At 31.6% G+C, this 25,511-nt stretch overlaps 1 protein-coding gene across 1 annotated transcript in view; it reads right to left on the reverse strand.

The window, feature by feature from the left end:
* The window catches only part of LOC144411654 (IgGFc-binding protein-like), a 93,946-nt gene that overhangs the window by 43,663 nt on the left and 24,772 nt on the right, over positions 1-25,511 (reverse strand). Inside the window, exons 30-62 of the mRNA XM_078118632.1 lie at positions 24,821-24,940; positions 24,052-24,171; positions 23,068-23,187; positions 22,297-22,416; positions 21,316-21,435; positions 20,546-20,665; positions 19,562-19,681; positions 18,675-18,860; positions 17,790-18,058; positions 17,568-17,720; positions 16,738-16,907; positions 16,198-16,330; positions 15,749-15,924; positions 15,554-15,672; positions 15,371-15,481; positions 15,050-15,235; positions 13,841-13,948; positions 11,665-11,790; positions 11,311-11,529; positions 10,660-10,776; positions 10,402-10,527; positions 10,116-10,301; positions 9,706-9,962; positions 7,813-7,965; positions 7,130-7,302; positions 4,913-5,057; positions 4,581-4,741; positions 4,386-4,504; positions 4,114-4,224; positions 3,606-3,719; positions 3,165-3,344; positions 1,079-1,297; positions 90-275 (exon numbers count right to left, since the gene is read on the reverse strand). Of these exons, the coding sequence (XP_077974758.1) occupies positions 90-275; positions 1,079-1,297; positions 3,165-3,344; positions 3,606-3,719; positions 4,114-4,224; positions 4,386-4,504; positions 4,581-4,741; positions 4,913-5,057; positions 7,130-7,302; positions 7,813-7,965; positions 9,706-9,962; positions 10,116-10,301; positions 10,402-10,527; positions 10,660-10,776; positions 11,311-11,529; positions 11,665-11,790; positions 13,841-13,948; positions 15,050-15,235; positions 15,371-15,481; positions 15,554-15,672; positions 15,749-15,924; positions 16,198-16,330; positions 16,738-16,907; positions 17,568-17,720; positions 17,790-18,058; positions 18,675-18,860; positions 19,562-19,681; positions 20,546-20,665; positions 21,316-21,435; positions 22,297-22,416; positions 23,068-23,187; positions 24,052-24,171; positions 24,821-24,940 (5,043 nt within the window). The remainder of the gene's footprint in view (positions 1-89; positions 276-1,078; positions 1,298-3,164; positions 3,345-3,605; positions 3,720-4,113; positions 4,225-4,385; positions 4,505-4,580; positions 4,742-4,912; positions 5,058-7,129; positions 7,303-7,812; positions 7,966-9,705; positions 9,963-10,115; positions 10,302-10,401; positions 10,528-10,659; positions 10,777-11,310; positions 11,530-11,664; positions 11,791-13,840; positions 13,949-15,049; positions 15,236-15,370; positions 15,482-15,553; positions 15,673-15,748; positions 15,925-16,197; positions 16,331-16,737; positions 16,908-17,567; positions 17,721-17,789; positions 18,059-18,674; positions 18,861-19,561; positions 19,682-20,545; positions 20,666-21,315; positions 21,436-22,296; positions 22,417-23,067; positions 23,188-24,051; positions 24,172-24,820; positions 24,941-25,511) is intronic.

Here is a 25,511-nt window from a genome sequence, read left to right on the forward strand (position 1 = left end):
AGCCCGTGGTTTAAGTATTATTTTTAATTCATTTTAATTAGGCTCTTTGTTAGAGAAAAAATATCACCCAACAAATGACCTTAACTTACTCGGACATTCAGAAGATTTGACACATATATCACTGTCTTTATCCAATAAAACCATTCCTTCGGGACATACACATCCTTGCAAACACACTGCTGGACATGGTCTTACAGGAACATCGTATTTATCAAGACATGATGCAGGGCAAGATGATGCACATTCAGAAAACACTTTTGGTGCAGTGCATCCCCCTGAAAAATATAAATGATTTTGAAATCACTGACTGAAACTGATCAAAATTAATAAAAATTTAACGATCATGAAACTAGAAACATGAAAATTTAAAACAAAAATATATGGAAAAAAATTACACAAAAACATTAAACTTCAACTCTGTTTTTAATATATACAGACTATTCATAAATAATTTTGTTTGGTTTGTATTATATTGCATGGCTTTAGTTTGAAAAAGATGTATTAATAAGTCAGCTTGTACCAAATGTAGTATAGGTATGAAAAAAAATCTAACTTTAGAAGTAGAACAATAGGGTAACTGAGAAATAGAACGTTGTAAGTAATATATGCCATAGCTAACTTAAAATACTAGCTCTTTCAACGACTTTTGTCAACAAATATTCTTTGATGAAACAACCTTAAAAGCATTGAAATCAATGAACAGTTCGGCACAATAAAACACCTATCTGGAGTTCAAGTTTCATATGACAATGTAATTTTTTTTATGTAATTTCATTTTAGAATTTTTTCAACTCTAATTAAATATTATAGACTATTATAGACATGAACTTTGGAAAACTTAGTTTAAGTGAACGTTTCAATATAATTGCTTTCGTTTTAATATTCAAATGATGATAAATTATAGAATATGATAGCTAATTGAATTTGAGTTCAAATGCATAACCGATGATATTATTATCTACTTCAAAAATATTAGAAAATATTCACAAAACAACATTGTCAGTTTTGCTATGTTTATATATAAGATAATAACAATATAAACCATTATTAGAGCTTACAAAGTAAAGAATACCTTTACCTTGATTTATACATGTTGAAATAGGCACACATGTTGTATTACTTGCACTCTTCTGTATGAAGCCTTCTGGGCAACTACAGAAATGCCCACGTTTGCATATCTTCGCACACATAGGTACTTTACCCGGTTTGGGTACCAAGTAAGATAGATTTGGGTTATCACATGTTCCTTCGCATGGCTCGCAATTGATGTATTTTCGTCCAGCAGGACATTCGAATTCTTGAAAAATGAAGTTAATGATATTATGTAATACCAAATAACAATATTATATCCCTATTAAATGTATATACAAAGAAGCAATGCTAAGCATTTTCCCTTAGTTCAAAATTATTTACCTTTTAACTTCAAATAGCTTACAAAAAGTGATCCAATATATGATGATGAATCAAAATAATTTACCAATAAAATAATTTATTAAAACTAAATTTGTCATAGGATGGAATATTTCACTATCTGCATCTGAAAATATACTACAATCTCCTGTCTGAATGCCAATTAATTGTAAATATCACCATCCACACTGGATGCAATGTTATCTTTACTAACACAACTATTAACTTTGTTTATCAGGTTCCATCACAACATCAGAGTCAGTAAAGAATGCTACAACTATAGTAGTATTAAAAATTACATATGGCAGTGTTTCTTAATCTTGGTAAACCTGCCAAACCCCTATCTTTTGTCTAAACCAAAGTTTGGAACAGCTAAAACAAGAGGCACAACTTGCATTTTATAAGGGGAAGCTGATTTTGTGCAAGGATACACATAATGCAAGAGTCTTCAATTGATAGAGTATGAATTTCTTGCGTTATTGTTGAGCATATTGGTTAAGTTTTCATGTTAAAATTTTAAGGACACGCATTATCAAAGGAATATCAACCACCAATAAGTCCAAATCACCACTACCAGTCATCCATCTAAATCTCTTTCGTGGTTAACATATTTTACAAAACAACTTAGATAGCAATACCCTGTGACAGAATGACTATTGTGTGTCACAATAGCTGAGGCCGCAGCAGACTAGTTGTCAGAAAGATGACCACAACAGTGGTTCCCGGGTTGTTCCCCAAGGGGGCAATAGAACAGTTAATGAGCCACAGTACTAAATGCCAAATTGATTCTATTGCTACCATGTTTGCAAACTTTTCCCTTCATAATATAATTCTCCGTTTTCCATAGCTTCATTATCTGAAAAGGCACATCCAGTAACAGGGTATTTTCACTTCATTGTGCATGAATTGTTTGATCATAATGGAAGTTGGAATCTACCAACAGGAATAACCTTATAAATGCCTCTGCGAATTCTAACCTTTATAGTTGGTTGGTAACTTACCTAACCTGACGGTGATGGTCAAACCTAGTCTAACTATAACACAGTTCCAACGTACTGCGAGATAGCTGTTAAAAACATTTTACAGACACAAAAAAAGATATTTATATTTAGTTGCCCATGAAATGGAAATAGACTGACAGTTACATTGCTTTTGGCTTTATCAAAGTAAATTAGAATGTCCTAGTATGTATGCAATGCTTACATTGCTCATATTTATGTTATGCGACTAGAAGGAGGAAAAAAAACCCAAGCAAAAATTGCAACTTTGGAGATATGAAAGGATAATAACCTAAGATATTTTGAAGCGGAAATCATTTAAAAACGATATCATAAACAAGTACACCTGCGACATTAGTAACGTTACACGAGTTTTAGATGTAGTGTACTTAGATCTAATGTATACAACACATGTGCGATACTTCCCAATTTATGGAGTCCATATCGTGGAAGTTTCGATATCTGCAGTGAACTATTGTAATTTTCACACAATTATAAAACTGGGTAATAGAGAGATTTCATATACAACTATTTCAGAGGGCCTTTGTCAAACCCCTGGAACAGCTCTATCGCACCCCAAGAGTTCGATCGCCAAAGAATAATCGCGCTATATAGCCCGACATTTCTTTTTTCTAAGCATGCTTTATGATATTTCCCCATAAAAATCAAAGTATTCACTAAAAACTTGACATTTGAAAAGTACATATAAGACACCATCAGCACAGCAAATACCAATGCATGGATAACTTAGCTTACTTTCACAAGTAGGATTGGCACCAGACCAAAATCCATCTGCTTGACAGATTATTTCAGCATTGCCATTTAAAATATATCCAGCATTACACCTGAAAGTGGCTTTATATCCTGCAACTGATTCAATTTCTCCAGAATATACTATATATCCATTTTCTATTTGAGTAACATCATCGCACAATGCTAAAATTAATAAACATGATTAAGACATAAACAATAATTTTAAATATCTGATATGCAGAATTTTCAACAGTAATTTTAGGGAAATAGTGATTACAATTGATTGAATAATACTGCTTGCATCTTCAAACATAGTTTCAAGTCATCACGTTCAGTTTATTTTTTTTCATTTTTTACTTACCTTGTAATATATTTCATTTTTAATGTACACCATTTAAAGGTTTAGGAATTTTTCACTCAAACAAATATTGAATCAGTTCTTACGTCCACAAAAATACCCATCTCCTTGATAACCTTGATTGCATTTACACTGAATTAATCCATCATCCTCTGAGCATGTTGCATCTTCATCACAAGGATCATCAGAACACGTAGGTCCTAAAATGAAAATATACATATTGATTACATCATTTAAATCCAAGAAATTTGAGTAAAAGCGAACTTTCCTAATTTCAAATATTGGTTCAAATTTCATATAAAATATTGTAGATGTTTGAAATACTATAATGTAATTTCGGAATATCCACATGCCTTGTTAGAGACTCAATGTCTGTAGTGCTAAACACTCATTGAAACTGATTGATGTAGGTTTATGCATAGTGGTCTGCTGCATAGTTACACAATCATTTAAAAAAAGGTTACTTCTTGGGGCGAACATACCATTAGATTTAAGAGTATTATATCAACATTTAGAATCAAAGAACACCAAGCACCATGATCTATTACCACAAAAGTCGAGTAGTGAATAACGAAGGCCATATGCCAGACTCACTTCGGCAATTCCGACCATCTCTTATATATCCATCCAAGCATGTGCAAGTAAATCCAATTGATTCAAAACAGACACAAGTCTTGTGCTCATCATCATCTGTTACTCGAGAACCTAAATTAGGAAATTCCAAAAATTATTTCGTATTTGGGTTGGGGCGCATACAAAAATTGATAATTACTCAAAATCAGTAGCTTGTGAATGGATTAGTCAAATTGTAAATTATCAACAAAGTTTGATTCTGAATAAATAAAATGTTAAAAAAAATCCAATACCTTTAGAATAGTACATCCCATTTCTCCAGCAACCACAATCCTTTTCCAGGATACATCTGTCACCTTCTTTTATATAACCGACATCACATACACAATCTTCTGCCATGGGTACGACACATCTAAAGAGACAAATAATGTTGACATGCAATATGAAATTGAGAAAATTTGACCATTTAATTTTCATTAAACACTTACTTCGTTGAAGCATAACGATCAGCACAAGACTTTTGACAAATTGTTGGGCAACTTTCGTAAGTACTGTGAGCATAACATTTCACTGGAAGATTCAGTGCTTCTCTCCATCCGCACAACGTTACATTTTTACTAATACAATCCTCAACAAAAGTTTCAATTGTCTGTAAATACATGATGGTTTAGCATGGTTTTCCAGATGTAATCTAAATATCTTACATACAAACATCTATTGGTGTCAACTGGTCAATGTATTATAGCTATAAATTACTGTAAGTGATTTTATTAGACTGATTACCTGATGTTAAAAATTGCATTAAAACAAAATATAATACCTGTTCAAAAACTTGAAGTTCTCCTTTTGTTGCACACATATCGAATACACAATTTTGGAAATAAGTTTTTATATCTAACAAGCTTCTACATTGGTCAAATATACCAGAAACTTGGGTGATTGCTCCACAAAATGTATTTTTTGACCTGTAATAATAAAAAAAATGAATCTAATATTTCCTAAATCTGCAAAAATACAACAACTTTTACTTACAGATCAGAGTTTATTAGTCCAAATGACTTATTCATTTTTGTACACTTTTAGAGACCAGACATGCTTTTAACGAAAAACAAGTTCTCCAAAACATGTGATTTGTTAGAATAGTAAAATATGATCCCGTAGAATATATATAATATATAATCATTAATACAAAATATATATAATATAAAATATATATAATATAAAATATATATAATATAAAATGATATGAATTGAATGACAAATAAATTTGACATGATAAATAAAATGATAAACACAATGCTTTAGAGATGAAAAGGATAGATATTGAATGCTACAGACAGACACAATAGAAATTTAAGCATAAAAAAGAAAACTATCAGCTTTATAAATATCTGCATCCCGGGGTCGAAAATGATAATATTGTTTACCTAAAATTGGGATCGTAATTCACCAACTATGATATGGGAGGGTAAATCTGATGCAAAAAATAAAAATCAGAATAAAATTAATTGTGTTGTGAATTCACTCCTTAATAGTTGTTTTTAACATCTGTCGCGTTGTGAGCTCACATTTATGCCTGAAATATAAAAACCAAACTTTGATGTTCACCATTGCGTGATAATTAATACTTGTGAATGAAATAGACTATGCTTTAATATACCTTACCAACATTAGGATGTAAATTTTTGAAACTTTAAACCAGATAATGATAATAATGTATTTTATGAAAATTTACCAAGATTTTAGGTGGAAATACTAATTTGACCATGTAGAAATGCCATTATTGCCGATTTACTCAATCAGTATTTTGACTCAAATCAAGACTGCGTATTCACAGTGTAATTGATATTAGGCTGTCAACAATAGGTTGTCGGCCGAAAGATTGCGATGGCAAAAAACAATCAGCAATTATGACAAACTTAAGAAGAAAAAATATCCTATTAAATGACAATAAGAAAAGGAGTTGATTATCAAAAATTACGACAAGTAATAGTTTTACATTCCATGCACAATTAATCGATGCTACATGTGAGTTTATTTTTGTGCATATACCGTAATCGTCATTGATATCTGTGAGTTGTCCTTCTCGCACACAATCTAAATATGTTTTGGGTTTGTGAATGGCATTTGGATGCAAATATTTCTTACTGGGCATAACATTTATGTTAGAGTTCAGTTACATTTGTTTTGTTGTCACAAAAAGCTAGCTTTTTTATAAAACAGGGAAGAGGGAACATCGCCAACTATAGTGGTATTGATAATGGTAGATGATTAGTAGAGTTTGAAATAGGAGCAAAATATTCACCAACGACATCTGGCAGAGGGAGGCGAGCTTGACACAAATCTGGAATTTATTGAACAGCGGTTCGCTATGAACGACACACAATTGTTAGTTCTTTAAACTCCTCACTGCATCGTAAATTGGAATTTTGTCACGCTGTTTTAATTTCACCCTACCATCCACCCCATCCCCGTTAAATTCACTATTTTGAATTTTTTGACTCTGATTCTTCTACTAATTGGCATTTATAACAGGACAAAAAAGTGGTTAAATAAAATATATGACTATTATTAAAAAATTCTTCTAAATTATAACTTCCTAAAATAAAAGGAATTATGGAAATGCATCTGGTCATTATCTTAAATTCCATCACATGCCACATTTGAAGATCAGGATCCTTGGTTTAACAAAGTTGAATTAAAAATTTGTTTTGGTTGTTACAGATAGTTTGTTTCATATAACTCAAGTAGGAGTCTGTATTAGTGATGTTAATATCAGATTTAAATGTGTATGCAAAGAGAATTGTGACTTGAGTTGAATAAGAATCTTGTATTCTATCACATTGTATTTCTAAACAAATTAGAAGAATATGGGTTTCAACTTTCAAGCATATCATTTTGATATAGGTTTTGTTTACTCATTCACCACAAGTCTATCCTTTTTAAATAACTTCATTTTAGAAATTGGAAAAATTTTAAATACAGAGCATTGGTCAGTTAGGTCAATTTCCTGCATGTGCTATAATATGAAATTCACCATTTAGCTTTTTCTTCTTCTGTGCATTTTGGTTGTGGACTGAGAATATTCTGATCACATTTTCCAACAACATAACTTGATGCAAATTCATTCCAGCTATCAGTAACTTCCCCATTTGACATTGTAAGATCATCTGATGAATCTCCATTATAATCTCCACATAGACCTCTAACCTGAATTTTGACAATTAAAATTTTTTAATATATTCCATGCTTTCACATTCGCTAATGCCACCAATAGGATAATAATTTATGGATAGGCTACTCGTACAGGAATTAAAACAATATATATTTTTTGAACCTATAAAATTAATTGTGTTACAGGTTATCTAGGGTTAATTAATCAATAAAATTTCTATGCAAGGTTTCTAATATTTTTAAATAATTATATCACGGTTAATTATCATGAAGACTGCTTGGTCATTAATATAATCAAGATTGCATTCATATACTTCCCAAGCTCAACTGGTATAAATGTGCAAAATAAAATTAAAATATGGGTTTGTTCAAAACAATTTATAAATTGGATTTTCATCAGTATTTTTGAATGTTTATATTGCTGTTGATTATTTTGATGAATGCAGCATCGGAATAGTCAAGTCACCATTCCTATACTTCTCAAGCTTGAGGGTCTAGTTGGAATATAAATTGTATGAAATGAAATCCAAATATCTCCAAACTAACTTGATCTTTGTAGGACGGTGGCACTCGTATGATAACTGCATTTGGATTGAATGTTATTGATACTCCACAATCAGTAGTTACGGTGTATGCTTTACCATTAACTGTCAGTGTGAATCTTGGATGGTTGACAACAGTCACATCTTTCCCATTGAACTGTTATATATATTAAAATATATAAAGACACATACATATGAAATATGTTATATGCCAGTTAACAATCTACAATTTATAAAGTTTAACAAAATAAGAAATTCACCAAGCATGAAATAACTGTAAAAATATATGGGAGTACAATCTGTATTTGACACTTCATATGGTAATTTATAAGTGAAAGCAGATATCGAATGAATAAGCCTAGTCTTACATGACATAAAGATGCCTGTGAATGTTTGGGTCTGATTACTTTACCACACACTTGTAATCATTGTGCAATTACTTCTTGTTACTTAGTAATTATCGATTATTCACATGTTTGTATAGGGGTGCTGTTTTGGTGATGGTGTATTACATTCTTTGTAATAGGCCCATAGAAGGACCTGTAAATGTGTGTCTGCTTTGAGGGAAAATGATCTTTCCAATGCCTCTCACATAAGCATTACCGCAGAGTGCTGAAATTTTAATGATAAACGAACACAAAGGTACCACAATACACTCCAGTAAATCAAAGCACTCAAGTCTGTTATTATAAACACAGTAATCAATACAAAATATTATTGAAAAATGGCTGATGGGGGTGTGAGAATGTAGAGGCCAAACAAGAAAAGACTACATCAACCAATTTTAAACGCTGATCAAAAAAGTTTATTTACAAAGATGCTAAAGTTGGGGTTGCAAATTTACTCATTTGATTAATTGTGACGTCTGTCATCCATTATCGCATATTAACTTTCCTGTTTGCCTGACTGAACGCAAAGCAATAAATGCAATAAATATAAAAAAGACTTCAATTTCCTCCATGGCACAAGAATTATTACTTGAAACAATAATAATCAGCAGAAAGATAGTTTACAAACAAAAAATTCAGCAATTTTAATGAAATCTTTTTCAGTATTCTAGTACTTTCTGAATGAAGTATCGACCATGACCTGGCTTCAACTCAATTGTAAATTGAAACAATTTGAATTATTCAATGCCAATAATCAATTTTGCCCACCTCAAATTATTTTTTTTCTACCTCACTTTATATATAAAAAGAAACTGTTATGTATACAGCATATTCTATTAACGCTACCAAAAGGGTTTCTTAATTATGACACATCAAGGAGTTGTAAATTTGACTTTGGGCCTGTGACTAGCAAAATCTTGCCAACACCTGCTTTAAGATTTGTCATTGGTTTGCTAATGTTGATCATACTACATACGAAAGGTTATATCAATCACTCTTGTCATGATCGCTAGATATTTAAGAAGAAAAACTAAAAAAATGTCAGGTAATGTTCTCATTTTGAAACTTAATTTGAAAACATTTCAATCGTACTTTAGGTCTTTGTAGCCATGAATTTATCAAACTTTTTCCAACTCGAATCGAAGTATTGGCTTTTTCTGCCAATTATTTTCTATGCAAAAATTGATCGAGACAGGAATCGAGATGAATATTTGTTATTTATATCTTGAATTTTGTGTTCTGCAGCAACTTTATAATAAAAAAAAGTCTTACACGAACCAAATAAGGTTGAAAAACACTGATCTAGATTAATTGCATCTATGCCCTATTCAATACAGGAATGAGCTCATGTCTATAACATCAATGCAGATTCTGGTGTCTTCAGAAAAGATTTTTCCTGCTAATAAATACTTTCTTCAATTATTCTGCCCTTGGTAATTGAAGAAAACTTACAGTATAATGCAAAATGTTCAGAACAAACAAAAAATAAATATTTTGTAATGTGGTACCTTTGCGCCTTCTTTGGATAGGAAAATGTCTATAGATCCATCACTAAGAAGTATTCTTGCATTCTTCACCCATGAAACACCAGTTCTGTTATAACGCTCCTCGTTTTCAACATGAACAGCAAACCATCTATCACTGGATTTTTCAAATCCAACAGACTCTGACATAACATACGTGCACAATCCCATAAAATCATATTTACTACTTTGCTCAAACTGAATATAGTGTGGATCTCCCCATGCTCTGCAAACTTCTCGTTCTGTAAAAAAAAATTCCTTATTCATATCACATCGAATAATCAGACATAAATTTTAAATATTGATTTTATATATCAGCATTGAGAAAACTTTTTTAAACAGTGAATAATGCTTTGCAGTAAATATTGCACTGCTAGGTTATATTCATCACTCACTTGGACATTCTGAAGATTTAACACATTCATCGCTGTCCTTGTCCAATAAAATCATTCCCTCTGGACATACACATCCTTGCAGACACACTGTTGGACAAGCTTTTCGTGGAATATTGTATTTATCAAGACATGATGTGGGACAAGCTGATGCACAGTTTGTATATACCTTTGGAGCAATACACTTGGCTGAATGTGAACACATAACAAAAATGTTGTGAATATATGATATGTCTGAATATTTTTGAATTGTTTTACATCAGTTCCGTAGCCAAAATCATAGACTCACCAACTTCACAATGTTTCCCTGAGAATCCATCTGTGCATCTGCATGTGTAAAACCTTGAATCCCCCATTGCAGGTAAACATTCTCCACCATTTTGACATGGATTTGGGTCACATGCTTTTTCAGGTCCTATAAATATTTACAAGAACTATGCTTGATGCTTTTACAAATATTCGTTGAAAATGAAGCAAAAATAAAATCAAAAATAAAAGTTATTCGATGTTTCAGATAAATTAATAAATATAAAAATATTAAACAAACCAATTTCACAATTTTTCCCAGTATACAGCCGTGGACAGGCACAGCCATATTCGTCATTCGCAACAAAACATAACCCACCATTTTTACATGGGTTATTCTCACATGGATCCTTTGGACCTAAATATGAAAATTACTTAAATTAATTCATTAATTCATTTCATTTTACCTAAAGGCTCGCAAAAATTTCCATTTGTTCAGGTGATACTTTTACTGAATATAAAGAGCAAGAAAAAATATCACAGCGTTCATCATATTTTGAATAAAAGCCAAATACGGTAATATCATATTTTACTATTTAGTTTAAATCTAGCAGCCACTGAATTGCAACATCAAGTTGAAAATGTCAAAGTTAAGTGTCAGGTCAGCCCAATCCAATCATTACTAAAAAAATCCAAGTTATTTTTTAACAGTTGTTGAAACAATAGAGTTTCATATCCAAAGGCAATTAAATTTTGCAAAGGGTGTCAGTGATATATCTTGCTATAGCGCTTGCTATAGGGAATTGTAACTACCAAACTAATATTTGTCTTATTTTATCTAGAAGGCGATATCACAGGTTTGACCCTTGAAATAATTAGTAACTCTGATGATATGCATAATTAACTTTTATGGTCTTTCATGTTCATGCGATAGAAAAAATATAAAACTTACTGGTACCTATGCATGTTGAAATTGCAACGCAAGTAATATCTGTTTCACTTTTTTGTATGAATCCATCTGGGCAGCTACAAAAATCTCCAGCTCGACAAATTCTGGAGCATTTAGGAGTTTCTCCTGTAGCTGGCGTCAAATATGACAAATTAGGTTCATCACATGTGCCTGAACATGGCTCGCAATCACTATAAGTTCTTCCAGGCGGACAGATAAATTCTAAACAAAAACAAAAACAGGATAAGTTGTTACATTCAAAGATACATGTTTTATTAAAAACAACAGAGTAAGCAGTAATGTTTTATAAACTGGATATGTTATAAGTGAGTCTGGGTATATACCGTAACAACTTACCATTTTCACAATTATTTCCAGAAAATCTTTTAGGACATGAGCATATGTATGAGTCACCGAATCCAACAAAGGGAACACATCTTCCACCATTTTTGCATGGATTTGGTTCACATGGTTTATCAGGAACTGAGTAAAAAATAAATGTAAATGATGCATATTAGAATGTGTATAACTTGAACTTATTTGTTTCTTCTATTAATTTTTTTTTCATCTAAAGGTGCTGTAGACTCTTATTTCTCACTTATTATAACTTCTCAGTGGTTGTGTGTGTGTGTGTGTGAGTGGCTGGTGGGTGCATGTGAGCGTGTGTGGAATAACTTAATAATTTTAGGTGAGTAAACTCGTACCACTTCCTCTTGGCAAAACCTTCCATCTTATATTTTGTACGTTATAAACCTTATCTAAGGTTTCGTTTGCTCCCCTGATTTCCTAATCAGTTTTTATTTATTTGTTTTTATCTGTCAAATGTATTGTTATGCTGATTATGGAGTCGAAATGAAGTTATACTTATACTCGATGACAGATCATTCTGTCCTTCACAGCACCAGTCATGTCAATATTCATTTATTACAAATATTTTGTTGTTAATTGTTCGTTTTTTGAAGTGACAAAAAATAACTCTGACAGAACTCTCTGTAATGAAACTATCAATAAGAAAAAAATTACTGAACAGGCTATAAGTTAATCAGTGAAACACATTATGGGATCAAGATCAACATTGAGAATATGTTGATATCAAATTAAAAGTTTTGATAATTGAAATAAAATGGAATGGAATGAAATGGAAAATGTGGGTATTGGACAATAAAGATAGGAAGACATAATTTTCTATAGCAAATATTCTTTATGAAGTTTAATCATTTGCCAGAATATGACTGCAAGCATATACAGTGCCCTCCATTACTACATGGATTGGGTTTACAGAGCCTTGGAGGTACTATAAGAAAAAATGAATGGGGCTAAATATATTCTAAATAAGATGAAGATAAAAAGTCGTTCTGATCAAACTGTCTACTTATATCATAGACGAGTACGCGCCAGGAGCCACGTTTTTTGTTATCAAGTCTCTATGAATGTGGAATGACTCTATAATAATCGTTTTTCAAAATATTCCTTTCTATCCAAAATTCTAGTATTTCCCTTTCCTATAACATGAATTGCTGGATGTTTGTTACGATAATACTGATTTACACTACACATGTCCTTTTGATGTCCTATGTTCCTTATCTCAAAGCTATGCTTAGTTTCGCCAACATTGTTTTCAAATCAAATTGAAATAATTGATATCAATTTTATACAAAATAGTGACTTTATTCTTTTAAAATGATTTATATTGATCCATGATCTGATTGGTAGACGAAATTAAAGTGATGATAGTAGCAAAAAAATCCTTGATGTATCAAACCCATTATTAAAGATGACTTTATGTTAGAAAATATAGAAGAAAGACCGATATACACATTTAAACTGAAACAGTTCAAATTAGTGGTTTTAGGCATAGGTTGCATATTGAGGCTTGGTGAGTTTCAAGAAGAACATATTATTCATTACCAAAAATTTGGTGTCGATCAAATCATTATCCTTGTTATAATGGGTTAAAGTGGTATAAACAAGAATATAAAACTATATATTGCAATTTCTATGGAGTGATCAAAATTATTCGTGAGAGATGAAATGCTTCACAGAAACACCTAATATTAGCATTGAAAGGGAAAGAAGAAATGATGTTTTAAAAATTTACCTAAATTATATTCCTTCATAAAGAAAAAGAAGTTTGATATTTGTCAAGACAGTGTACATGCTTGAAAGTTTGTTAATAACAGTATTCTTTGGGAAAATTTTATTCAAAAAAAACTAGGTAGAAACTAGTTCATTTTAAAAACACTATTGATACAGCCAGAAGTTAAAAATAGTTTTTGAGTACGATGATATATTTTAAAGAAAAGATTTGGATTAAGAGTCAATCACACAAGTTATACTGGCTTTTAAACTATTTACATTCTCATTGGCTAAATGCACAAATTCGAAAGATGATATGCAAGCCCCTCATGAACAATAGTTCCGTAGCGGTGCAATATCATTATGAGTGACTATCATTAGATGGTAAAAAAAGATTCACCATGATCTTCTGATACCAGATACGTTTGCAGTTAAAATATATACACAAATACCATACTTGTGCAGGTTTTCCCATCGCCTTCATATCCTTCTAAACAATCACATTCTATTCCATCGTCTGTTTCCGAGCAGATTGCATTTTCATCACATGAATCAAATTTGCATTCTAATAGGTAAAGATGAATATAGTTTTTAAAATTTGATAAAATATGGCAACTTTTTCTTAATTTTTCAAGACCATGAATAAAAGAGCTGCTTTAAGATGTGTGTCAAATAAATTTCTTTCAGAGTGTGATGCTGGCCGGAATTTGAAATGGTCATTTTTATTGATAGAATAACATTGTCCACCTTCAGATAAACAAAAATTTCAACTAGCAAAGAACAACTGAAAAATCCTTGCAGATCTCAAGAATTGCATTATGAAAATTGATGAGGTGGATTAAATTTGGATTGATATCAACTTTAATAAAATGTAAGGTATTTTCAGTGAGTCACCCAATTTTTGACCCTCTAATGCACTGTTAAAAGCAAAAAACGTGAATCCATTGCCCGATAATAAATGGTAGGATGGATCGTCAAATTGTAAACAAGAATAAAACTTGAAAGTGATTTCCAATTTAGGTTTTCATTGCAAAATGAATGATGCATTTTTGCGCATTGTCAAAGCTTATTATCATTGACAATAATTACACTCGATGCATTTTAAAGTTTATTGTACAGGCTCGGCGGTGTGGCACATCGTGCTAAGCGTTAGGAATACACTCGCCACCGCATCTCTGATTATCCTTTGTGGGTTCGCAGGTTTGAATGCTATGCGGGGATGATTATGTGCGAGAGGATTGCTGGACTCTTCGCCGGCATATGGTTGTTTATGTAACCACTGGACGATTACGGCTTCCTGCACCATCAAGTCCATGCTTCCAAAAACAAGTAACTGGCTAACTAATCCCATACCCTACCTGGACTGGTAACTGGACGAGAGGCCGTGGTTCGCCATATGATTAAGTCATCTTATCAGCTTTCCTCTCCCCGGGATAAATATGTAAATCCTATCCTATCCTAATAATAAGTGAGTGATGTCATCAAAGGGTCAAGTGAAGCTCTACGATTTTGGATTTTTCTGCAATGGTTTAAGCTGAAGTAATGGTTGTGGTATCATGAATATAGAATTCAGTTTCAGTAACTGCAACACATTGCAAGATTATTCTTTCCAATTTCTACCTAAAATAGGCTTTACAATTTTAAATGCAAAAAATGCTCTACAAACTTTGTTTGCAATCTTCAAATCGTACACATGTTGAATCATCTTTAGATATCTGTACAAAATCTTGTGAACAAACACACTGAATGTCCAAATTACATTCCTTTGTACAAGTGGGTGGCATTGGATCATCACAAGTCCTTGGGCACTGTGTTGCACATGTTGTAAATTCTTTTGGTGGAGAGCATATTTCTATGTTTAATAATAAAATGAAGGTCTAAATCATATATTTTGACTTAGAAATGACTTGAAATTATGAACAAGAAAATCAGGAAAGTTGTAAAATGTATATTTATTGAAAATTATTCAAAGATTATTCATACTGACTTGTACATGTTCCATCATCATTGAATGAATATCCATCAATACAATCACATATGAAGTTTCCGCGCATACACAGGCAATCTGTATTGTCTTTTTCATTTATTATTCCAGTTCCTGAACACAAGTAGGTATTCAGTCACATATAGCCAATTTAAAATTCAATAATGTGGATGAATGATGAAATACCTGCTTTATAGTAATATCCATCCCTGATGCATCCACAATCTTTCCTTTGTATACATCGAACACCTTCTCGCACATAACCCTCATTGCAGACACAATCTTCAACATCCGGAAGGGGACAACTGCATAAAAAAATTGTTGAAAATGCATATCATATAGGATCACTAAAGAACAGAAACGAATAAAAAATCAACTAACTTCTCTGAGGCTCGAGGATTTTGGCATGTATTAGGACATGCGCTTGCACAACCTTCATATGAACTATGCTCTGGGCATGACATCATAGCAATACCAAATCTTTTTCGGTAGTCACATGGAGGACTTGGTATGTCAGGATCAGGATTACGACAGTCATACGTTGCAAATATTAGATCCTGTAAAAATAAATAAACAAGGAAATAAATATTGAATAAAAATCTTGTAAGCGGAAGTCAAAAATACAGACTTTAAACAATTAATTTCTCGCTTTCCATATTTATGTATACAATTACAATTAATTCAGAAAGTCTGAAAATAAACGAACATAAGATATTTAATCTAGATAAAATTACATTCAGTACTTCCCTGTTAGGATACAATTGCACATGTCACTCTCACAATAAACATTAAAACAAAAATTTAAATAAAATTAGGTTTACATTACTTACCTCCTGTAAAACATCTTTGTTTCCATCTGTTGCACACATATCAAACACACAACTTTGATAATGTAGTTCACCATTTGCACAAGATAAGAAATATTCATCAGTGAGAAGAATTCCACAATATTCATTGGTTGACCTGAAGGAAAATCAACACACATTTTACATAACTCAGATGAATGAGACTGAACAATAAATTATGGTGGCACCGATAAAATTTACTAAATAATGGGAGTGCGCGCACTCGAATGAAAATCTAATGCTCCAATTAATTTTAACTCTCTGAGATGAGTTAACGCTTGTGAGAAAAGTTACCCCCACACTCCGGCCCATATTCATATATACCTCAAGTTATTGGCTAATTTTAAAACATATACTTGTCTTTCTAATATTAGGTGAAGACATACCGGTAATAATCTGTGATTAGGAAAATGATTTTGAGCAAGCTGATGAACCAGCTTTCAGTGTTCAGGAATTAAATTGGACATAACACATTTTTTCATATTACACGAAAGTTTAAAAATACAATCAGTTTGGGTTACTGACCATCTGTTGTCTCCTTCTTTAGGACAATCAATAGAAGGGGGAGTCTTCTTCCCACATTCACCAACTTGATAACTATCACCAAATTCATTGAAATCCTCCGCCATCATGCCATCTCTCATCTTTAAATCATCTGATGAATCACCATTATAGTCTCCACATAATCCACAGAGCTATATGTTGGGAAATATTTTTAGTAATACAGTAGAACCTCCACTAACGAAAGACCCCGAATACAAAATTGAATATTGAAATATTGATCCGAATAACAAAAGATGCTTGTAAATACAAAAGGGCAAAAGTCAAAAATCTAAAAAACGCGCTGCCAGACAGGCAGCTCGGCTCTGCCAGTGGCTGATGCGCAGCAATTTCATGCCATCCAATTGTCTCATGACCCTCTGACCGCCGTCCTCCCACTCTCTGCGGTCTTTGCTTAGCCCAGCCTAGTCTGCCAACACCAAGGGTAAACAAACATACTGTTCGCAGTTTTTATTCGTTATTTCTCTGTTCCTTCTTCTTTCCATGAGTACCTTTTCTATTTATTAAGCAGTAATCTAATTCTAACATGTATTTGTTACAGGTTTTAACCATTATTTATAATTTATACCAATAATATGTTTTAGAGGGCTTAGAATGAATTAGAGCATTTTTAGGGTAAAGTGCGCTCCTACTTTGTTTCTACAAAATTTCATGCTTCCGGAAAGGCTTCGGGAACAAATTAATTTCATAAGTAGAGTTTCCAGTGTATAAGATTCGCCATTCAGGTATAAATTTATCGTTTTATACATTATAATATTATATATATATTATATTCTTAAAAATGTGAGATTTACCATATTTTTGTATGCAGGTGGGACTCTTATAATTACTGCATTCCCATTGTACGTGATTTCAACTCCACAATCTGTTGTTACTTTAATAGACGTTCCTGAATTTCTCAAAGTAAAAGTCTGAGTGGTTGCTTCAACGACTTCTTTGCCATTGATCTACAAAATCAATAATATTGTTATTTTTAATTGAAATATAAACATCCTGATCAACATGCTGGTACATACCAAAGCAAACTTTTCTTTTTCGTCTTTTGCAAGAGTGATGTTAATTTTTCCCCCTTCTAAAAGTATTTGGGTATTTTTGACCCAAGATACACCTTCTCTATTGAAACGTTTCTCATTTTCGGCAAGAACAGAAAACCATCGAGGATTGGATTTATCAAGATCACAAGTTTCAGACATCAGATATGTGCATAATCCCATAAAATCATAAGTGCTGCTTTGTTCAAACTGAATATAGTGCGGATCTCCCCATGCTCTGCAAACATCTCGAGCTGTGAGTATGATGAAAATGAAAATTTTTTCTATAAAAAATATTTGACATTTATCTTGGAATGTGTGAGGTAACCATAGTCGATAAAACAGCCTTACTTCCTTAGCGCTATAACCCTAAATTTATTTTCTCTGCATTTGGCAAATACTTCTTCTGACAAATGTCGAATTGTGTGATTGTTATTTGAATTACCGGTAATCATTCCTGCCAGCATGTGATATTGCTATTGCATGAAAAATTAAAACGATACATCATTGCTCATATATTCAACAAGATTTTGAATTTGATTATATTGATAAACATTCACTAAACAGTTTGTTATTTAAAATGTTTCAAAACTAATAATTGGATAACGCCATATTTTTAGATTCAATCTCAATTTATTCAATCTATTATTTTCATTTGTGTCCCCACTACTTCAGTAGGGGAAAATTTGATAATGCAACATACTAAACTGTTGTAAACAAGGAATTTATAGTTTAACTGTTTACTTTTGAAAAATGTATATATTAGTCTGAAACATGAAAAAAATCAAAAAATTGCTATGAACATACAGTGACCTCCTGACCTCTTTTTCATATTAAAAATAAACCTTTATGATTATATTCAAATCATACCTGGACATTCTGACGGTTTTACACATTGAGTGCTGTCCTTGTCAGATAGAATCATGCCATCTTGACATACACATGCTTGCCTGCATTCTAGTGTACATGCTTTTGGTGGAAGATTATATTTGTCTAGACAGGATCGAGGACAAGATGGAGCACAATTCGAATATACCATTGTTGGAGGACAAATTCCTGCGTAATTTTAAAACTTGAATAATGGGGTTAGGTCTCATTCAATTCTATTTGATTAATATAAAATATTATGTTAGTAGTTACACACATTAAAGTAGTGAAATGGAAACTGAAACATAAATCAATATTTGGTAAGCATCTAGGAAGTTTTTGTGAATAGCTGCAATGCATGTGACAGGTTCTGCCAGAAAAACAAACAAAGTGATCTACAGTAACACTATTTGTTCAATTTGTGGAATAAACAATTTGAAAAAAAGTGTGATGTAAGACCATTTTAGCCCAAAATCAACAACTGATATGCGAAATGTATGATTTTTAAATAAGAATAAAAAATTTAGAACATGATGAATTGATTTGAAATTCTTTTTTAGTCTCAACCAATTCCAATATTTTAATCTGGCATTATCAGAAATAAGGATATTAAAATATATCCATTTTGCATAAATTCAACCACAGAATTAGAAAAAATAGGATTTAAAAAAAATTAGATTAAAAGGAAACAGATTATGTCGCTATATCAGATTGTTTCATTTGACATATATTTCATGCCAGCAATTTAGGTTGCACAATTTGTCAAATTTACTATCATCTCTAAATTTAAATTGAGATTTTAGTAATTTTCCCGAACTCCCAGCCAGTGTTTCTGTATTGTACTTAATTTATTCAATAAACAAAATAAAACAGAGATATCAAGAACTAACCAATTTCACAATTTTTGCCTGAATATAGTCTGAAGCAAGCACAACTGTATCCACCAAAACCATCTGGTGTGCAACTTCCGCCATTCAAACATGGGTTTGGTTGACAAGGTTTAGTTGGTTCTGAAAAATCATTCAAGAATAAATCAATTAAATAAATGTAATTCTCTGCCAGATAAATGGAAACAAAAAACAAAAAAAATTACAAACAAGTCAACGAGGCGAAGAGAAAAAAAGAAGACAGGGTGGCCTAAAATTATTATTACTGTATATAAATAAGTGCTTAACCACTCAGGCCTAATAGAAAAAGAATCAAGAAAATGAGTGAAATGGAAATAAAAAACTTCTAATTATTACAAAAACATAAACGACTGTTGTGAGTGGGTGCGAAAAAAAAGCGTGTGGCGGTATCTGGCCTCAAAATAAAGCAAAAAGATTTACATTAACTCTATATTTTTTAAGACTGTTCATTCCAGATGCTAATCGACAAAAAAAACATATGATGAGAAGGAGATTCTGATTAAAAATCTACAAGATTTTGGTAACTTAAAAAGAGTAATTTAAATTAATCAGATATAAAATATTTGTGACATGATGAAATGATTCAAAAATATTTTTGAGTTTCACTCAGTTTTGCCATTTTAATCTAGCATAACTAGAGAAATGCACATTAGATATTTCAACAAAGTTAACCATTCTTGCATGAAAATAATCAGAGGACTTAGAACATTATAAGTATAAACAATAAAATTTAAATACAAATATATTATAGAAAACACACTATATAGATACGACTATATCAGACTGTTTCATTTGACATATATTCCATGACACAGTGTGAGATTGGATATGTTATAATTTTTAATTACATTACTTGCCCCATTTTTTGAGGGAGTATCAACTTTACAGTATTCCCACCCAGTGTTTTTGTATTGTGCTTCATTAATTTAATAAATCAAATGACATATAAAGAAAGCAAGTACTAACCAATTTCACAGTTTTTGCCTGAATAAAGTCTGAAGCAAGCACAACTGTAACCACCCTCACCATCTGGTGAGCATCTTCCGCCGTTTAAACATGGGTTTGGTTGACAAGGTTTGGTTGGTTCTGAAAAATCATTTGAGAATAAATCACACCTGCTATAAATTTACTTCTTTGCTAAAAAAAATGGAAACACAGAACACAAAAAAATCACAAACAAGTAAACGAGTTGAAAAGAAAACAAAGAGGCGAGCATAGTCTAATAAAGTAAATCTGTATATTAAAAAGTGCTCAGCCAAATATGATATAAAAACACATAAATGAAGTGAAATGGAAACACGAGAACAAATCAATATAAACATTCAGGCAGTCCTTGTAAATAGTTGAAGTGCATGTGACAGGTTCTGTCATCAAAAAAAGAGTGATCTACAGTAACTCTATTTTTATTTTAAATTGATTATTCTAGACGTAGACGTCAGTGGAAATATAAGATGAAAGGTACAAAAATAACACCATTTTAGCTTAAAATCAACAACTTTATGTTAAAGTACGAAGTGTATGATACATCATAGGTGACAGATTATGTCGCTATATCAGATTGTCTCATTTGACATGGATTCCATGCCATGAGTTAGATTGCACAAGACGTCTATTTTTATCTCATGTCTAAATTAAATTTGAGATTTTGGCATCTTTACGGAATTCCTACCCAGTGTTTTTGTATTGTACTTAATATATTCAATAAACAAAATAAAACAGAGATATCAAGTACTAACCAATTTCACAATTTTTGCCAGAATATAGTCTGAAGCAAGCGCAACTGTATCCACCAAAACCATCTGGTGTGCATTTTCCGCCATTCAAACATGGGTTTGGTTGACAAGGTTTAGTTGGTTCTGAAAAAACATTCAAGAATAAATCAATTAAATAAATGTAATTCTCTGCCATATAATTGGAAATACAAAACAAAAAAAATTACAAACAAGTCAACGAGGCGAAGAGAAAAAAAGAAGACAGGATGGCCTAAAATTAATATTACTGTATATAATTAAGTGCCCAACCACTCAGGCCTAATAGAAAAAGAATCAAGAAAATGAGTGAAATGGAAATAAAAGACTTCTAATTATTACAAAAACATAGACGACTGTTGTGAGTAGGTGCGAAAAAAGCATGTGACGAAATCTGGTTTCAAAATAAAGCAAAAAGATTTACATCAAATCTATATTTTTTTAGACTGTTCATTCCAGACGCTAATTGACAAAAGAAATATATGATAAAAAGGAGATTCTGGTTAAAAATCTACAAGATTTTGGTAACTTAAAAAATGTGGTTTTAATTAATCAGATATAAAATATTTGTGACATGATGAAATGATTCAAAAATATTTCTGAGTTTCACCCAATTACGCTATTTTAATCTAGTATAACTAGAGAAATGCACAATAGTTATTACAATAAAATTAACCATTCTTGCATGAGTATAATCAGAGGACTTGAAACATTTCACGTATAAACAACCAAATTTAAATACAAATATATTATAGAAAACAGATTATACAGCTACGACTATATCAGAGTGTTTTATTTCACATATATTCCATGACACAGTGTGAGATTGCATATGTTGTGATTTTTAATTACATTACTTGACCTAATTTGAGGAGGTATCAAATTTACCGTATTCCTACCCAGTTTTTTTTGTATTGTGCTTCATTAATTTAATAAACAAAATGACATATAAAGAAAGCAAGTACTAACCAATTTCACAGTTTTTGCCTGAATAAAGTCTGAAGCAAGCACAACTGTAACCACCCTCACCATCTGGTGAGCATCTTCCGCCGTTTAAACATGGGTTTGGTTGACAAGGTTTAGTTGGTTCTGAAAAATCATTTGAGAATAAATCAATCCTACTATAAATTCACTTCTCTGCTAAAAAAAATGGAAAACACAGAACACAAAAAAATCACAAACAAGTAAACGAGTTGAAAAGAAAACAAAGAGGCGAGCATAGTTTAAAAAAGTAAATCTATATATTAAATAGTGCTCAGCCAAATATTATATAAAAACACGTAAATTAAGTGAAATGGAAACACAAGAACAAATCATTATAAACATCCAGGAAGTCCTTGTAAATAGTTGCAGTGCATGTGACAGATTCTGCCATCAAAAAAAGAGTGATCTACAGTTATTCTATTTTTATTTTAAATTAATTATTCTAGACATAGACGTCAGTGGAAATATAAGATGAAAGGTACAAAAATAAGACCATTTTAGCTTAAAATCAACAACTTTATGTTAATGTACGAAGTGTATGATAGATTATAGGGAACAGATCATGTCGCTATATCAAATTGTCTCATTTGACATGGATTCCATGCCACCAGTTAGATTGCACAAGACGTCTATTTTAATCTCATGTCTAAATCCAATTTGAGATTTTGGCATCTTTCCGGAATTCCTACCCAGTGTTTTTGTATTGAACCTAATTTATTCAATAAACAAAATAAAACAGAGATATCAAGTACTAACCAATTTCACAATTTTTGCCAGAATATAGTCTGAAGCAAGCACAACTGTATCCACCAAAACCATCTGGTGTGCATCTTCCGCCATTCAAACATGGGTTTGGTTGACAAGGTTTAGTTGGTTCTGAAAAATCATTCAAGAACAAATCAATTATATAAATGTAATTCTCTTCAATAAAAATGAAAACCCGAAACAAAAAAAATTGCAAAAAAGTCAACAAGGCGAAAAGAAAAAAAGAAGACAGGGTTGCCTAAAATTATTATTACTGTATATAAATAAGTGCTTAACCACTCAGGCCTAATAGAAAAAGAATCAGGAAAATGAGTGAAATGGAAATAAAAGACTTCTAATTATTACAAAAACATAGATGACTGTTGTGAGTGGGTGCGAAAAAAAAGGGTGTGGCGGTATCTGGCCTCAAAATAACGCAAAATAATTTACATTAACTCTATATTTTTTAGGACTGTTCATTCCAGATGCTAATCAACAAAGAAAATATATGATGAAAAGGAGATTCTGGTTAAAAATCTACAAGCTTTTGGTAACTTGAAAAAAGTAGTTTCAATTAATCAGATATAAAATATTTGTGACATAATGAAAGGATTCAAAAACATTTTTGAGTTTCACTCAATTTCGCCATTTTAATCTAGCATAACTAGAGAAATGCGCATTAGATATTTCAATAAAATTAACCATTCTTGCATGAAAATAATCAGAGGACTTGGAACATTTCAAGTATAAACAACCAAATTTAAATACAAATATATTATAGAAAACAGATTATATAGCTACGACTATATCAGACTGTTTCATTTGACATATATTCCATGACACAGTGTGAGATTGCATATGTTGTAATTTTCAATTACATTACTTGCCCCATTTTTTGAGGGAGTATCAACTTTACAGTATTCCCACCCAGTGTTTTTGTATTGTGCTTCATTAATTTAATAAATCAAATGACATATAAAGAAAGCAAGTACTAACCAATTTCACAGTTTTTGCCTGAATAAAGTCTGAAGCAAGCACAACTGTAACCACCCTCACCATCTGGTGAGCATCTTCCGCCGTTTAAACATGGGTTTGGTTGACAAGGTTTAGTTGGTTCTGAAAAATCATTTGAGAATAAATCAATCCTATTATAAATTTACTTCTCTGCTAAAAAAAATGGAAACACAGAACACAAAAAAATCACAAACAAGTAAACGAGTTGAAAAGTAAACAAAGAGGCGAGCATAGTCTAATAAAGTAAATCTGTATATTAAAAAGTGCTCAGCCAAATATGATATAAAAACACATAAATGAAGTGAAATGGAAACACAAGAACAAATCAATATAAACATTCAGGCAGTCCTTGTAAATAGTTGAAGTGCATGTGACAGGTTCTGTCATCAAAAAAGAGTGATCTACAGTAACTCTATTTTTATTTTAAATTGATTATTCTAGACGTAGACGTCAGTGGAAATATAAGGAGGAGGCTATAAAACAAACACCATTTTAGCTTAACGTCAACAACTTTATGTTAATGTACGAAGTGTATGATAGATCATAATAGACAGATTATGTCGCTATATCAGATTGTTTCATTTGACATAGATTCCATGCCACAAGTTAGATTGCACAAGACGTCTATTTTAATCTCATGTCTAAATCCAATTTGAGATTTTGGCATCTTTCCGGAATTCCTACCCAGTGTTTTTGTATTGTACTTAATTCATTCAATGAACTAAATAAAACAGAGATATCAAGAACTAACCAATTTCACAATTTTTGCCTGAATATAGTCTGAAGCAAGCACAACTGTATCCACCAAAACCATCTGGTGTGCAACTTCCACCATTCAAACATGGGTTTGGTTGACAAGGTTTAGTTGGTTCTGAAAAATCATTCAAGAATAAATCAATTAAATAAATGTAATTCTCTGCCAGATAAATGGAAACAAAAAACAAAAAAAATTACAAACAAGTCAACGAGGCGAAGAGAAAAAAAGAAGACAGGGTGGCCTAAAATTATTATTACTGTATATAAATAAGTGCTTAACCACTCAGGCCTAATAGAAAAAGAATCAAGAAAATGAGTGAAATGGAAATAAAAGACTTCTAATTATTACAAAAACATAAACGACTGTTGTGAGTGGGTGCGAAAAAAAAGCGTGTGGCGGTATCTGGCCTCAAAATAAAGCAAAAAGATTTACATTAACTCTATATTTTTTAAGTCTGTTCATTCCAGATGCTAATCGACAAAAAAAACATATGATGAGAAGGAGATTCTGATTAAAAATCTACAAGATTTTGGTAACTTAAAAAGAGTAATTTAAATTAATCAGATATAAAATATTTGTGACATGATGAAATGATTCAAAAATATTTTTGAGTTTCACTCAATTTCGCCATTTTAATCTAGCATAACTAGAGAAATGCGCATAAGATATTTCAATAAAATTAACC

This window comes from Styela clava, chromosome 12 (assembly GCF_964204865.1).
Source record: "Styela clava chromosome 12, kaStyClav1.hap1.2, whole genome shotgun sequence".
Classification (NCBI taxonomy): domain Eukaryota; kingdom Metazoa; phylum Chordata; class Ascidiacea; order Stolidobranchia; family Styelidae; genus Styela; species Styela clava.